The sequence below is a fragment of the Macaca fascicularis genome, chromosome 19 (assembly GCF_037993035.2).
Source record: "Macaca fascicularis isolate 582-1 chromosome 19, T2T-MFA8v1.1".
NCBI lineage: Eukaryota > Metazoa > Chordata > Mammalia > Primates > Cercopithecidae > Macaca > Macaca fascicularis.
In genome coordinates, this window is record NC_088393.1 from 18,864,866 (window position 1) to 18,882,056 (window position 17,191).

At 53.6% G+C, this 17,191-nt stretch overlaps 1 protein-coding gene across 6 annotated transcripts in view; it reads right to left on the reverse strand.

Annotated features, from left to right (window-relative positions):
• The window catches only part of ELL (elongation factor for RNA polymerase II), an 87,541-nt gene that overhangs the window by 34,502 nt on the left and 35,848 nt on the right, over positions 1 to 17,191 (reverse strand). For 4 of the 6 annotated variants that reach the window (XM_074026413.1, XM_045379239.3, XM_005588462.4 and 1 more), the window contains exon 2: positions 2,977 to 3,024. The exons of the other annotated variants lie outside the window; for them this stretch is intronic. Coding sequence is in view for 2 of the 4 variants with exons in the window: in XM_005588462.4 (XP_005588519.2) it covers positions 2,977 to 3,024 (48 nt within the window). In the remaining 2 variants the exon portion in view is untranslated. The remainder of the gene's footprint in view (positions 1 to 2,976; positions 3,025 to 17,191) is intronic. 6 annotated transcript variants of the gene reach the window in all.

A 17,191-nucleotide genomic window follows, 5' to 3' on the forward strand; every position in this document is an offset into this window, starting at 1 on the left:
CTTAGGCTCCAGGTCAAGACACATGGCACGCTGCATGCAAGGGCACCACTGTGTGCTTCGGCCATGGCCAGGCTGCAGTGTATCATCTGACAGGCTCGCTGAGATGGGGGTTGGGGATGAGGGGTCCCTCACTGCCCAGGTTGGGGTGGAGGGGCATGGGTGCTCAGTGGCAGCAGAAGGCACAGAGTGACTGCTGTAAGACACCAGAGGGCACTGTGGGGCTGCTCTGGCAGCAAGCCCCGGCCAGCCCGCCCCTGCCCCCAACCTCTGACCCCTGAGAGAATGTCCTGGGGAAGGTAAAAAGGAGGTGGCCAAAGGGTGACCACAGACCCAACTGGGGCTGATGGAGGTGTGGGGTTGTGTCAACTGGCTAGGCTGCAGCCCCTGGGGATTCATTATTCCACGACATCCCACCTAGGGGTGCCCTGGAGGTACTCTGTGGACATAGTTACCATCCACAACCCAGATACTGTAAGCAAGTAAAGGAGATGATCCTTGATGGTCTGGGTGGCCCCACTGAATCAGCTCAAGGCCTTAAGAGGTAAATCGGGGTTTGGCAGGAGGAGGAAGAAACTGCCTGAGGACTGCTCCATCAGCTCCTACTGGGGTTGCCTGAGGACTGCTCCATCAGCTCCTACTGGGTGTCTGCAGTCAGCCCTGAGGGTTACAGACTCCCCAGCCCACAGTCGTCTGAGCCCACTGCTTGCAATGCATCTTTTTATTTTTTTTTTGAGACGGAGTCTCGCTCTGTAGCCCGGGCTGGAGTGCAATGCCTGGATCTCAGCTCACTGCAAGCTCCGCCTCCCGGGTTTACGCCATTCTCCTGCCTCAGCCTCCCGAGCAGCTGGGACTACAGGCACCCGCCACCTCGCCCGGCTAGTTTTTTGTGTTTTTAGTAGAGACGGGATTTCACTGTGTTAGCCAGGATGGTCTCGATCTCCTGACCTCATGATCCGCCCGTCTCGGCCTCCCAAAGTGCTGGGATTACAGGCTTGAGCCACCGTGCCCGGCCGCAATGCATCTTTTTATCAGCACACACAGACACGCGTCTCCTGGAGGCTCCATGTCTCTGCGGAACCCTGGGCTGCACCTGGAAGCCCACGGATCATCATGTCCACATCCCCACACCCAGCTGTGCAGAGCTCTCGGGCTGTAGATAGAAACTGATTTAGGTACAACATGGTAACTCTAAAAGAAAAAAAAAAAAGTTGGGTGCAGTGGCTCACACCTGTAATTCTAGCACTTTGGGAAGCCAAGGTGGGAGGATCATTTGAGCCCAGAAGTTCAAGGCCAGCCTGGGCAACATGAGACTCCGTCTACAGAAAAATAAAAATAAAATTTGTCTAGCATGATGGTGTACACCAGTAGTCCCAACTACTTGGGAGGTTGAGGTGGGAGGATCCCTTGAGCCCAAGAGCTCAAAGCTAAAGTAAGCTATGATCGTGCCACTACACTCCAGCCTCAGCAACAGAGACTTATCTCTTAAAAAACAAAACAAGGCCGGACATGGTGGCTCACCTATAATCCCAGCACTTTGGGAGGCTGCAGCAGGTGGATCACCTGAGGTCAGGAGTTTGAGACCAGCCTGGCCAACATGGTGAAACCCTGTTTCTACTAAAAGTACAAAAATTAGCCAGGCACGGTGGCAGGCGCCTATAATCTCAGCTACTTGGGAGGCTGAGGCACGAGAATTGCTTGAACTCGGGAGGCCGAGGTTGCAGTAAGCCGAGATTACGCCACTGCACTCCAGCCTGGATGACAGAGCAAGACTGTCTCGGGGGTGGGTAGTGGTGGAACCAGCAATAAAGGCTAGAAGAAAAATCAAACCATTCTAAGGCATATTGGGTGGGCTGGGGGAGATGCAGAGTCCTAAGACGGGGGGTCAAGGAAGGTAGACAACTCACCCTATCTCTCATTCCCTGATTTTTCCATAAGATGGTCATTTAGAAGGAAACATATTTCAAAAAAAATGAGGGTGCTGAGTTTCTATGAACCTCTCTCCCAACCAAAATCCAGACAAATGTCCGTGGTCCTTGTGTCCCCTAACGCAGCAGTCCCCTACCTTGTTGGCACCAGGGACTAGTTTCGTGGAAGACAATTTTTCTTTTTTCTTTTTTTTTTGAGACGGAGTTTCGCTCTTGTTTCCCAGGCTGTAGGGCAATGGCGCGATCTTGGCTCACTGCAACCTCCGCCTCCCAGGTTCAAGCAATTCTCCTGCCTCAGTCTCTTGAGTAACTAAGATTATAGGCACGAGCCACCACGCCCGGCTAATTTTGTATTTTTAGTAGAGACAGGGTTTCTCTATGTTGGTCAGGCTGGTCTCAAACTCCAGACCTCTCAAGTGATCCGCCCGCCTCGGCCTCCCAAAGTCCTGGAATTACAGGCGTGAGCCACCGTACCCGGCCAGAAGACAATTTTTCTATAGATGGTGGAAGGGGGACGGGGAGCCATAGGGGAGGATGGTTTCGGGCTGAAACTGATCCACCTCAGATCAGGCATTAGATTCTCATAAGGAGCACACAACCTAGATCCCTGGCATGCACAGTTCACAATAGGGTTCGCACTCCTGTAAGAATCTAATAACACGCTCAGATGACAGGAGGCAGAGCTCAGGTGGTCATGTTCGCTCACCCACAGCTCACCTCCTGCTGTGTGAGCAGTTCCTAACTGGTCCAGGGCTGGGGGCTGGGGCCCTTACCCTATCAGACTGGAAGCCAGGTGCACATCGCTGCACAAAGGGGGCCACTGGGAGAGGAGAGTTGCCCATCACCCAGGCAGCCTGTGACAGGCACCAGACACGTCCTGGTGTGGCCCCAGCCAAGCGGCTATCCTGGGGGTCTAGAACCCAGCCTTGCGTGGAGGCAGACAGGGCCCAAACACTGCCATGAGCTGCTGCTGTACCCAGTGAGCAAGGACAGAACTGAGACTATACCAGTCCCAAGATTCCAAATATGAATGATTAAAACAGAAACTCACCCCTTGGCTTCCTTGAAATCGGATAGACGGCCTCAGTGAAACAGAATCCTACAAAAAAAAAAAGCGTGAGGGGAACGTCAGTAAAGACACTGGGAAACCCAAAGACTCCCTCCCCAGGTACAGAAGGAGCAGGGTGAAGATGGTGTTCTCAAGAGAGGGGAAAGGAAATGCACACACTCTGAAAATTACAGGCAAAGCCACCGGAGCAGGGTTTTGGAAGGATCAGTAGGAGTTCCTCAGATGGACAGAGGGCTGGGGCCACATGACAGGTAAGAATGGGGCCTCCAGACACAGGCAACAGGCTGGCGGCAGGCCCAGGATGCAGGGGTGGGGAGTGTGCCATCCTTGGAATCCACCACCAGCCTGTGAATTCACCGGGAAAGAAGGGCAAGGCTCAAGGTGCTCACAGCCCTGCCAGGAAAAAGCAAGGTCAGGTCAAGGTTGACCCTGGATCGTGACTCTCCCAAGGTCCCATATAGGCAAAAGCAGCCCCCTCCACTCTCAGCCCCAGCTGATCCCCTGAAACCACCAACCAGGCTAGGTCCTGTCTCACAAACACTGGCTTTTAACAACCAGGTGGGTGAGCACTGTCTGTCAAAGCAGGTGCAGTGGGGCCACCTTGGAGCCTGGGGTGGGAGCCCAAGGCCTGCAGAGCTCCGCTGCATGGCCTTGGGGCAGCCACATGGCTTTAGGGCAGCTGGTCACTGAGCTTGGAGCAGTGGAATTTCCAAGGAAAAAATATACAAAAGAGCTCAAAATAAATACTGACGCTTCAGCTATTCAGAGACCAGCCTTCTGGCAGTGTCTGAGAAAGAACTGGGATCCAGAGGAGAACTGCACCTCTGTATCTTCTTCCCTCTTCCCAACCTGGGGCCCTAAGCATGGATCTCAGTGTCCCAGATGCTACCCCACAGCGTAGCCCTGGCTGGTCACCATGATCCTCGGTCTCCAAATCCACCCACCCCTGCACCACCTGGCCCCACTGTCCCACTCAGGTCCAGCTCACTGAGATGCCCTCCCACCCAGGCCTTGCTCCTGTCCTCATAGTACCCTGTTCTGGGCTCCGTCTCCACTGCTCAGGTCTCACTCCTTCCCACTCTGGTCTGCCCATAGCTCTCCCCAGAGGACAAAGCACTACTTGAGTCTGGAGAGACCTGTTGGAAGACCCGGGGTAAGCCGAGCAGTTCTACACCTGGGACAGTATCAGAGACAACACCTACCCCATGGGTCTGCCCAGGGTCCGCCCCCTGGAGCCACTCAGCGCCATTTCAGGACTCCAGCTTGAGGTGGCACAGGGCCCTGACCTTTGGAAGGGGTGGGCTCTCCAACTGCCCGCATCCAGTGCCCATCAGCTGGGCATGACAGGAGCTGCTAGGAGCAGGGCAAGCCGCCTGGGACGTGAGAGATGGTTGGCCTCTCAGCACCTGCTCCACGGTGACTCTGAGTCATGGGTCTGCTTGGCCAGTTTAGACCATGCAACTGTATACATATGACATGCATAGGGCCCAGAGTGGGAGGCACCGAGCGCCTCACTTTGGTCTACGAGGAGCCCCCTTCTTTGCCAAGGCTCTCCAAGGATTTTGCCAAGACTCCCCAAGGATTCTGCTGTTCAGGGGAGAACAGAGGGATGGTGTCCCTGCACGCTACCACCACCCAGGCTGTGATGCCCCAGAAACTGCCCCATGCTTCTCAAGCACGCAACCCCTCAACAGGCACACAGGCCCACTCCACAGTGAGCACGATTCACGGAGCAAGCAAGCCACCACTGTCCACGGTGCAACACATCCACGGCCCACTCCCTTGTCCTGCTCCAGGACCAGGAAACAGCTGCTACAGTCACAAGGGCCACTGTGCTGCAGCGACAAGGGGGTCTCGTCTAGCGCAGCTCAGGAAGGGCTGGCCCTGTACCCTAAAACACGACCCAACCACCAGCCTGTGCTGCTACTGCAGAGAACAGGGGACCTCGGCCTGGCTGGGACCTTGGGGAAGCAGCTCCTGAGTGACCTTTGCTTAGAATTTGGTTAAACAGGCCAGGCACGGTGGCTCAAGCCTGTAATCCCAGCATTTTGGGAGGCTGAGGTGGGCGGATAACTTGACATCAGGAGTTCGAGACCAGCCTGGCCAACATGGTGAAACCCCGTCTCTACTAAAAATACAAAAATTAGCTGGGCGTGGCAGCGGGTGCCTGTAACCCCAACTACTTGGGAGGCTGAGGCAGAAGAATCACTTCAACCCAGGAAGTGGAGCTTGCAGTGAGCTGAGATTGCACCACTGTACTCCAGCCTGGGCAACAGAGTGAGATCCTGTCTCAACAACAACGAAAAAGAATTTGGTTAAACACAGACATGAAAAAGAGACCTACAGGGACCAATGAAGGTGTGAAAGACACCGGATGCCATTACTCATCAAGGAAAGGCAAACTGTAACCACAGTGACCTAGATTGACAGCCATAAAAATAAAAAATAAAAAATAAAAAAACATAAAAAAAATAACCACAGAGATAGCACTGTACCCATCAGAGCAGCTAATCTAAAAGAGGCTGACAAGAACAAGTGTTGGCGAGGACCCAGAACCTCTGCCATCATGGGCAGGAATGGACAAGGCTCAGCCACTGTGGAAGCCGCCTGGCAGTTTTCTAAAAGGTTAAACAAAGGGTTAAACACACCCAGCAATTCCACTCCCGGGTATACACCCAGAAAAACACACTTCCGTACAAAAACTTACACCTGAACATTTATAGCAGAATTATTTAGAGTATCCAAAAAGCGGCAGTAACCCAAATGGCCGTCAACTGGCGGAGAGAGAATCAAATGACAGAATACGGAGAACCATGCCAAGTGAAAGAAGGCAGCACATCATGCCACAGGCTGTATGACTCCATTTCTATAAATCCCCAGGAAAGGCAAAACCAAAGACACAGAAAGCCAACTAGTGGGTATCCAGGGCTGGAGGTGGGAGTGGGGAGTGGCCACAGCCGGGTAAGGGTAGAGGGTCAAAACTCACTGACTATGCACAAGATGGGGACGTTTTATAGGATGTTCGCTACACCTTCCCAACTGCCCTCGAGCTCACAGGGGTCGTCTTTGTTGACTCGGGGCACAGGAGCAACATTCTCTGACACACACACGGAGAGTTCTGGAACAGGCAGAGGAGAGTCCTGTCCGTTAACCATTTTCAATGCATGAGTGAAAGGGAACTGGCATAAGACACAAGAACCACACAGAGCAAAGGAAGCACCAAGGCAGAATGGCCTGGCCCACCCCACTCAGGGAGCCCCCAAACTCACAGCATCAGTCCTCACAGGCCCAGGGAGCACACAACCAAGGCCAGGTGGGAAGGGTGTTCTGGAGCAGGGAGCAGCAGGGGACTGGAGCAGGGACTCAGTGCAGCGGCTGCAGAGAGCAGGTGGGGCCCGTCTCTCACAGTGCAAACCTCTGCAGAGGGGTCAGCCCGGGGCTAACACGAACACCCTGTCTACTATCCATGCAAGGCCTCTGCATGTGCAGCCGTGAGCCAGGGATGAGGGCTGAGAAAACAGTGATGATGTCGAAGCCCATTAGGGTGACAAGGGACGGGAACCAGTTAGGGTGCACAATCCCCCAAGAACTGTGCCAGGGCAGCCCCAGCTGTGCAAGGCTGAGGGTGACAGGCCTTGAACACACTGGCCCTCCCACCCACCCCGTGGCTCCACACTCCCTGTGGGCCACGCCATCCAGTGAGGCATTTAAACATGTTCTGGTAGCTGACTGTCAAGCGGGTCACCTGCAAGACTCCTTTCTTGCCAAGTTGCTTATCCCCCAAAGGTATGGAGAACAAGACTTCAAGCCTCAGAGGAGAAGGGTTGAGGGGCCACAGAGCCAGCCTTTCTCCATGATGCCAGGAGGGCTGACCTCAAGTGCCTGTCCCCACGAAAGTTGGCCGTCATGATGGCCAGGCTCCTAGCCACTCGGGCTCACACTGTATCCCCACCCTCCAGCAGGAGACCAGGCCCTTGTTAACAATAGAGCAATTCACTCCTAACATCACACACGCATGAGGATGACAGTCCACATAGGACGCATCAAGCCATTAACAGACATGGGCACCAAGGCTAACTCTCGTCTAAATCATGGCCAGCCCTGTGTGGAGCACCGGGCAGGGACCCACCTCATAAGAATGCCAGGCGGCATCTACAAGCAGAACCCTACAGACATGTGAAGCAGCGGGAAAACGAGACCCCTAAGCCAGGGGGAAAATGACTCAGCACAAAGAAGTGGGAAGCACAGAGATACCCACTGAACAGACAGGGGCTTCGGGACGGCTACTGTGAACTCGGAATGCTCCACACCTAAAGGAAAACAGCTGAAGAGGAAGACGTAAGGGTATCGTGAGAGAGCCACGAGGGGCTTCTGGAGCTGAAACATGGAGCATCAGAATGAAACAGCCACTAGGTGGAAGTCACAGCAGGCACCACAGAAGAAAAGGGCAGCGAACTTGAAGACAAAGCCACAGGAGCCACCTAGACGAATCCCAGAGAAAGAAGCCTACAGGAAACGAACACCACTTCAGTGACCTGCGGACGACAGCAGGGGATCCCACACACAAGTAACTGGAGTCCTGAGGGTGGGCAGGGGATCTGAGAAAAGAGTGGCCAGAGATCCCCAAATGTAACAAATGCTATAAATCCACAGACCCAAAAAGCCTTGTCAGCCCCCAGCGGGAAAACTACCAGGTTGTGGCGCCTCACGAGCAAATCAGCACAGTCACAACAGTCGCCCCAAGTGCCGAGGTGCCAACACTGCATGCCAGGAGCCATCCCCAAGACTGGAAGGGCATCTTCAAAGTGCTGAGGGAGAAACACCGCCAGACCACAATTCCATGCCCAGTGAAAAGAGAAAGGGAAATAAAGATTCGCTCAGACAAACGCTGAGAGAATCTTCTGTCAGCAGCTGGTCTGCACTGTGAGGAAGGTTCTAGAAGTTCTTCAGAAGGAGGGAGAGTGACCCTAGATGGATTTGCAGAGGATGACGCGGGCACAGTGAATGTGCATGAATGGAAAAGGCTTTTTTTCTCATGATGTTTCTGCAAAAGATCACTCAAGGCATAAATAACGGCCAGGCGTGGTGGCTCACGCCTGTAATTCCAGCACTTTGGGAGGCCAAGGCGGGCAGATCATGAGGTCAGGAGATCAAGACCATCCTTGCTAACATGGTGAAACCCCATCTCTACAGAAAATACAAAAAATTAGCCGGGCGTGGTGGTGGGTGCCTGTAGTCCCAGCTACTCGGGATGCTGAGGCAGGAGAATGGCGTGAACCTGGGAGGCAGAGCTTGCAGAGCGAGACTCCGTCTCAAAAAGAAAAAAAAAAGGCATAAATAACAGTAGCGAGGCTGGGGTTTTGAAAGAGGGGTGCTAAACAGATGGTGATGCGAACACAAGGACAGGGAGTGGGGGGATGAGAAAAAACACAGAAAGCAGCTGGGCTGCAGTGCCCTGACAAGCCAATCGAGGGCCCCAGGGAGGTGAGTGTCAGCTGCAGACAGGCAGAGCCAGCTAGGTCCCTTCATGGTGGGACCAGCTGTCGCCCTCTGTGCTCACCAGCCTGGCCCAGTGGGGACTCCTGACAGCGTGTGGCCCACCACACCCTCTTCTGGATGCTCCCTCCAGAGCCGACATACATGGTGTCATGGCCGAACCCTTGTCAGGGGGCCCAGCACCCCGTTACCTCATCTGTGCAGCAGGACAGAGGGGCAGGAACAGCCTGTGGCACAGGTGATTTCCCTGTTGCCTTAGAAGCTTTGGGGTTGGCCTCAGGCCACACTAATTAACAGGGTAACTCAGTAGCACATGACATCTGCAGGGTGTTGCCCATCTCACACCCAAGAACACCTGGCAGGGGAGAGCCATGCCTCAGGCCACCGCTTGCCCAGTCTCTGCAGAGTCTCTGTAGACCCTCTGAGGGGTCCTATCATCCCCACTGCAGGGTCAGAGGTGACAACCTTCCTTGGGCCCCACACTGGTAGACAAGTCCTCTCAGGCCCTCGAGTGGCAGAAATCCATCTTTCTTTTTTTTTTTTCTTTTTTTTTTTTTTGAGACGGAGTCTCGCTCTGTCACCCAGGCTGGAGTGCAGTGCCCGGATCTCAGCTCACTGCAAGCTCCGCCTCCCGGGTTCACGCCATTCTCCTGCCTCAGCCTCCCGAGTAGCTGGGACTACAGGCGCCCGCCTCCTCGCCCGGCTAGTTTTTTTGTATTTTTTAGTAGAGACGGGGTTTCACCGTGTTAGCCAGGATGGTCTCGATCTCCTGACCTCGTGATCCGCCCGTCTTGGCCAGAAATCCATCTTTCATTACCCAGCATGAGGTATGGAACTGGGAGCTCCTGTGAGAGAAAGTCACCCCTTCTGCTGTACTTCGGGCCAGGGCCCCAGGTGGGAGTTGGGGAGCCTGGTAGGGTTGCCACAGCTGGCCTGATAAAGTCAGCAGGTCAGCTGGGTCTTCAAGGCTGGGCAGGCAGGCACTGAGCTGTGCTGAGGCTGGCATTCCCCAGACCCAACTGGACTTCATACCCTGACTCGGAGAACAGACCTCAACACAGCAGGGCAGTGATGCCCGCGCCCTGCAGTCGCTTGGCCTGGGTGCTCACTGGGGCTGCTGAACACAGACTGGGAGACTCCTGCAGGCAGCTCTCCCTCAATGAGGACACTCCCGTAAAGACAGCGACGCCTTCGGGAGAAAGGTTGAGGGTGCAGGGCGTGGGAGGCAGCGAGAGCCCTCAATGCTGAGACAGGGGAAAGGGTGAGGAGGAACGTCTCCAGGGCCAGAATCCCCTGATCCTCTCCTCTCCGGCAAAGAACACTTCAAGGGATGAAGCAACAGGAAGTGGCTTACGAAATCCACCTCCAGGTCGAGTGACCAGTTTACAGGAAGTGTGGTGAGTGAATCTTCCCCAGGGCACGAGGCAACTTCTGGAGCCTTCTGGTCCTCACCACTGGGGGCTGAGACAGTCCCCAGCATCTGGCTCGGGGGAGGCCAGGGATGATGCTCAGCGAACACTGTAGGCAACACAGAACCTCCTGCCCCAAATGTCAAGCAGTGCAGGGGCCGAGAAGCCTTGGGCTGACCCTGCCACGGGAAGCGACCATCAGAGCAGAAAGCAGAAAAATCTATGGGAAAAAAGACCTGCTCCCTTCAACAAATACAAATGGCATGAGGGGGAAAGGACGGAGGGTATAAATTGCTAATGGCTGGAAAAGTTACGGGAATAAGAAGATCTCTAGGATTGCTGGCCGGGCACGGTGGCTCACGCCTGTAAACCCAGCATTTTGGGAGGCTGAGGCAGGTGGACTGCTTGAGGTCAGGAGTTCAAGACCAGCCTGGTCAACATGGTGAAACCTTGTCTCTACTAAAAATACAAAAATTAGCCGGGCATGGTGGCATATGCCTATAATCCCAGCTACTCGGGAGCCTGAAGCAGGAGAATTGCTTGAACCCGGGAGGCGGAGGTTGCAGTGAGCCGAGATCACACCACTGCACTCCAGCCTGGGCAACAGAGTGAGACTCTATTTCAAAAAAAAAAATCTAGGATTGTTTTAAAAACACTCTAGCAGTTGGCCGAGCACAGTGGCTCATGCCTGTAATCCCAGCATTTTGGGAGGCCGAGGCGGGCAAATCACGAGGTCAGGAGATCGAGACCATCCTGGCTAACATGGTGAAAACCCGTCTCTACCAAAAAAACAAAAAATTAGCCAGGCGTGGAGGCAGGTGCCTGTAGTGCCAGCTACTAGGGAGGCTGAGGCAGGAGAATGGCGTGAACCTGGGAGGCAGAACTTGCAGTGAGCCCAGACGGCACCACTGCACTCCAGCCTGGGCAACAGAGTGAGACTAAGTGGTAAAAATCAAACAACAAACAAACAAAAAAACAAAAAACGCTCCACAAAGACAAAAACTAGGGAGAAGGCACAACGAAGAGAAGAGACACACAGATGGATGGACGGGGCCCAATCTGGCCAAGTCCCAGGATACCTGCTACCGGCCTGGGGGACAATGAGGCCCAAGGCAGCGGGTGCCAAGGCTGCCCCAAGGACACACAATCCTTCCCACCACCCTCCAGAAGCACCCACTCAGAAGTGCCCACTCTCCCCAGGCAGCACGTTCTCCCTACTGTCTACTGGGCAAAGCCTGCTACCCCACCCCCGACGCAGGAAATGACAGAAAGGAAGGCATCTGTTTCTTCTTCACAAGTCCATCTTGCTGACTCTCCCAAGCACCAGCGTCAGCACACATGTCCTGATCTTACAGGCTGGGTCACCCTGCCAAGCCACGGCGTGTGGTCCAGCAAAGGGAAGGTGAAGTCCTGGGAGGAGCCCTGGCCGATGACCTCCCCACAACAGGCCCCCCCTTTCCAGTAAAGCACACATGATTGGGAAACACTATTCAGGAATCCTCCCTGAGACTTCCTGGCAGAACTGGAGCAGGACACTGAGGCCACAGAGAGTTTAGACAGTGACTGAGTGGGGCTGTCTCCATGAACTACAAAACAAAGGAAGACCTGCCCAATGGGCTTGGCTGGCTCAGGGACAGGCTTGGCTGGCTCACGAACAAGCTAGGGAACTTGGACAGACACACTGTGGACCTCACTGGTTCCAGCCGAAGCAGCCAGGCGGCCACGGTCAGGGCAGAGCAGCGGGCAGGACCCATGGCAGCTCCTCTGCCAGCCTGGGAGGACAGTGGTGTGTTCAGCAGGCTGGGTGGGACTGCAAGAGCAAGAAAGGGACTCCAACTGGCTACAAGCCAAGTGTAATTCAGTGGCTGGCACAGCAAGTATTTTTTTCTTTCTTTCTTTCTTTTTGGAGACAGGCTCTCACTCTGTCACCCAGGCTGGAGAGCAGTGGTGTGAATACAGCTTACTGAGGCCTCGACCTTCTAGGCTTAGGTGATCCTCCCGCCTCAGCTCCTGAGTAGCTGGGACCACAGGTGCACACCACCACACCTGGCTAATTTTTCTATTTTCTGTAGAGACAGGGTTTTGCCATGTTGCCCAGGCTGGACTTGAATGCCTAGGTTCAAGCAACTCAACAGACTCAGCCTCCCAAAGTGCCAGGATTACAGGTGCGAGCCACTGCACTCAGCCCACAGCAGATATTTCTATCTACATTCACAAAGGTGCACAGAAAGCTTATGGGAAACGTTTTTTCAGAAACCTTGTAGACAAAAATATGCAGATTGCCCAAAACTGTGGCCTCCACACACTCCACGCATCTTGCTTGCTTTTCCCAGGTGAGCGTGTTGAGCAGGCCACCTTCCTTTCTGCCCAGTTTCCCCACGTCCCCACTCGGAGCCTGACCCTTCCCGCCACACCCTCAGCAATCCTGGATCTGTTTTCTGTCCCTATGGTTTTGCCTTTCCAGAAAGTCTTATCGATGGAATCACACAAGATGAGTTTCCTGTGGTCCTTGCAACAATGAGCACAAACTTGCGGCTTAAAACAACCGAAATTGGTTTCTCTCATGGATTGCGGGTCAGAAGTCTGAAATCCAAGTGTCAGCAGGCTCCCTCCTTTTGAGGGCTCTAGGGGAGGACCTTTCCTGGCCTCTTCACCTGCTGCAGGCTCAGGCACTCCCTGGCTTGTGGCTGCATCACCCTAATCTCTGCCCCTGCAGTCATGCGGCCTTCAAGTCCTCTTCTGTGGGCATCAAATCTGTCCCTCTCTTACCAGGACACTTGTGATGACAAACAGTGCCCACCCAGATAATGCAGGGTAACCTCCCCATCTCAAGAGCCTTAACTTAATCTCATCTGCAAAGTCTCTTTTTCCACAGAGGGTTATACTCACAGGTTCCTGGAATCTGCTATGGCCATGATTCAGTCAACCACCTACTCAGCATGACGCTTTTGAGATCTATCTTGTGCACTGCCCCGCTGTATAAATATGCCACCTTCCCATGCATCCATTTGCTGGATGAAGGGCACAGGTTGTTTCCAGTCTGGAGAATTAATGAATCAAGCAGCTATAAATACTCACGGACAGGTTTTTCTGTGGACATGTTTTCATTTCACTTGGTGAACACCCAGGAGCCTGACTGCTGGGTTAGAGAGGTATATATTTAATTTAATATGAAACTGCCAGGCTGGCTCCCAAAGTGGCTGTTCCATTTTGTACTGCCGCTGGCAATGAATGAAGAGTTCCTGTTGCTCCCGTCCACATTAACATTTAGTGTTGTCGGCTTCTTTAAAATGTCAGTCATTCTGATAGGTGTGTGGTGCAGTGACAGCTCATGGAGGTTCATGTTTGGGTTTCCCTGTTGATTAAGCATGTTGCGCACCTTTTTACAGGCTAATGTACCATTCTTCTAGCTTCAGTGGTGAAGCTGTCCAAATCTTTATACCATTTTTAAAAACTGGGTCATTTTCTTACTGAGTTTTCAGGGATTTTTATATATGAGAGCTTTATCAGATAAATTTTACATTTTTCTCCTACTCCATGGCTTGTCTTTCCTTTTTTTTTTTTTTTGAGACGAAGTCTCGCTCTGTCACCTAGGCTGAAGTGCAGTGGTGTGATCTCAGCTCACTGCAACCTCTGCCTCCTGGCTAGAAGCGATTCTCCTGCCTCAGCCTTCCAAGTAGCTGGGACTACAGGTGCCTGCCACCATACTCAGCTAAATTTTTTGTATTTTTAGTAGAGACAGGTTTTCACCATGTTGGCCAGGCTGATCTCAAACTCCTGACCTCAAGTGATTTCAGCCTCCCAAAGTGCTGGGATTACAGGCGTGAGCCACTGCACCTTGCCTGTCTTTCCATTCTCTTAACAGTATCTCTCAAAATACAGAAGTTCTTAATTTTGATGAAGTAGAATTTTTCAATTTTTTTCTTTTATGGGTCGGTCTTGATTTTGTGTCTTAGTTCCTCCCATCTTTTTTGTTGCTGTTGTTTTGAGACAGGGCCTCACTCTGTTGCCCAGGCAGTGGGCAGTGGTACTATCACAGCTCACTGCAGTCACAGTCTCCTGGGCTCAAGCAATCCTCCAGCTTATCCCCAAGTAGCTGGGACTACAGGCATGTGCCACCATGCCCAGCTATATATATTTTTTAACTCTTTTGTAGAGATGGGGGTCTCCCTATGTTGCCCAGGGTGGTCTCAAAACTCCTGGGCTCAACTGATCCTCTCACCTCAACTTCTCATAGTGCTGGGATTACAAGTGTGAGCTTATAATCCACACTCCCATCTTTTTATAAATAGCTCTATTTTAGGAAAATCCTCCAAACTGCCATTCTTTACCAACTCCCCTCTCCCCTTCCAAACTAGCAGCTCTGGGTAACTCCTGCACACACCCGCGGCAGCCACAGCCCCCCGTGAAGGGTCTCCCAGATTCCTTCATCTGCATGTGCTCTGGGTCACGACCACAGATGCTCCCTGGATATTCCCTGGATGCCACCGCCCACCTGGCAGTTGCAGTGCAGGGTTTTCTTCCAGAAGGCACTCAGCAGGTGAGCAGAAAGCGGCCTCTGTAGTCATGGGAAGGCCCTCAGATCCATTCCTGCATCATGGCTGGGGGTGGGGGAGCTGCTTGAACTCCCTGTCCATAGAAATCACAGCCAAATCACATGCGAGGACTCGTGGTACCACAGATGGCCAGCCTCCATCACTAACCCACTCCCATCCTAAACTGCATGGGATCGGGTTCTGGTTGTTACAACTGAGGAAAATAAGGTACTAAGAGAGGACAGGGCTGCCCGAGGTCAAAGCAGACTTCATCCCAACCTCAAAACCGAGCCCTGGGGTCCCCATGAGGATTTCACAATTTATCCAAACTCACATGATCCCAGGGTAGCAGGATATGACAAACGTTTACTACACATTTCTTCAAGTTATAGTGCTTCTATGTCCCTGAGCCCCGCTTCATCAGACAGACAGAAGTCTCCCTCCAAGGGAGGGACAAGCACCCTGCCTACCCTGCCCACCCTGCCTGCACCTGCATGGGTCATGCTCCAGGCACAGCCCAGGCCTGCTGCCAAGAGAGTGCATCTCAGAGCCATGCAACCCACGCCTGGCACAAGCCCTCTTGCCAACACCTTAACTTTGCCTTTCCCCCTTATTATTCCACCTTTTGCATCTGCCTTTCTTCAAACAGGAAAAGAGGCTGTCGCATGTGGGCATGTGGGCACCTGCTGCACACCCCAGGGGCACCTGGACCACAGGGTCAGGCCCCTCGTCCCCTCTAGTGCGCTCCATAGAGTCTGAAACAGAGCGAACCTGCAAGTGCCAGTGTGACAGGCGCAGAATCCCCTTTGGCAGCCAGACGCTGTGGTGGCTCACACCTGTAATCCCAGCATTTTGGGAGGCCGAGGTGGGTGGATCACTTGAAGTCAGGAGTTCGAGACCAGCCTGGCCAACATGGTGAAACCCCTGTCTCTACTAAAAATACAAAGTTTGGCTGGGCGTGGTGGCAGGTGCCTGAAATTCCGGCTACCCGGGAGGATGAGGCGAGAAAATCGCTTGAACATGGGAGGGGGCGGTTGCAGTGAGCCAAGATCACACCAGTGCACTCCAGCCTGGGCAAGAGTGAGACTCAGTCTCAAGAAAAAAAAAATGTATTAAAAATTAGTGCGGTAATGTGCACCTGCAGTCCCAGCTACTCAGGTGCTGAGACAGAAGGATCACCTAAGCCCAGGCGATCAAGGCTGCAGTGAGCCACAGTTCCACCAATGCACTCTGGCAGGGGTGACAGAGAGAGATACTGTCCTTAAAACAAAACAAAACGGGCAAGGAAGCACAAGAGGCTTCACAACCAATGCTCTTTTGCCTCCACCTGTGCTCCTCAAGAGAAGTGCAAGCATTTGGAAGGGTTTTGTTTTTCTTTTTAATCATTCACTAAAACTCACCAACAACAGGTACTGGACCTAAGAATTTCTTTTTTTTTTTTTTTTTTTTTTTTTTTTTGAGACAGAGTCTTGCTCTGTCGCCCAGGCTGAGGTGCAGTGGCCGGATCTCAGCTCACTGCAAGCTCCGTCTCCCAGGTTTAGGCCATTCTCCTGCCTCAGCCTCCCGAGTAGCTGGGACTACAGGCGCCCGCCACCTCGCCCGGCTAGTTTTTTGTATTTTTTAGTAGAGACAGGGTTTCACCGTGTTAGCCAGGATGGTCTCGATCTCCTGACCTCGTGATCCACCCGTCTCGGCCTCCCAAAGTGCTGGGATTACAGGCTTGAGCCACCGCGCCCGGCCTGGACCTAGGAATTTCAAACGGAAGGCCCCCAAGAAGCAGCCCTCTCACCAAACCTGCCCTCTGCCCATGGTCTGCAGTGCCAGACAACAACTGCTTTCCCCCAGACAACAGTGACCATGATCTGATCACATCTGACAATGGAAGAAGCTAAGGGACTGACCTAGGTCACTGGGGTCCTCCAGGGCACAGTATGGGCCTCTCCTAGCCCTGGGTTCCTGACACTTCTGAGGTGAATGAGAACGATCTAGGGCCTGATATGGGCCATCCCCTCATCAGAGACCGGGCCAGGCCTCTGTGGGGGTTGGGTCCCTGAGAATGCAGCTCTGTCCTGCCACTGTGCTTCCTGCTCAGGCAGCTAGGAGGTCCCGCACCCCATTCACCTCCATGGGACTATTTGGAGCCCAGCAGACGCGGCCCATGGGCTCTCCTGTCCCCAGGAGGCCCCTCCAGGCCTCCATCTCAACTCCCCTGCAGACAAGGCCATGTGTGTGCCCTCGACCTGTCAGACTCTAGGGCCACCTCACTTTTGCACCTTCCAAGCTCAACTGCTGTTAGAGCGCCTCCTTTCTGCCACGCTCCCAAGGCTGCCCGTCCTCAGCCTCACCACAGAGCAGACCCGCCCCTTCTGATGAGCCTCAGCGTACCCAAGCGTTCCAGCTGCCTCCACCGCTCCCCTGAAAACAGCTAACACTCCACTATGGGAGCCCATCTCCTCCCAGGGCCAGGGAGACCAGGGAGACCAGTACTGGCCCCCAACCCAGGGAAGGCTCATCTTAGAGGCGAGATTCAGGCCCAGCCCAGGGTGCCCCATGAGGCCTGGTAGTTGAAGGAGGCAGAGGGTATCCCTTGCCCAAATTCATGCCACATTCACAGTCATTGGGAAAGCTACAGGGATGGGCCGGGCACGGTGGCTCATGCCTGTAATCCCAGCACTTTGAGAGCCGAGGCGGGTGGATCACGAGGTCAGGAGATTGAGACAATCCTGGTTAACATGGTAAAACCCCATCTCTACTAAA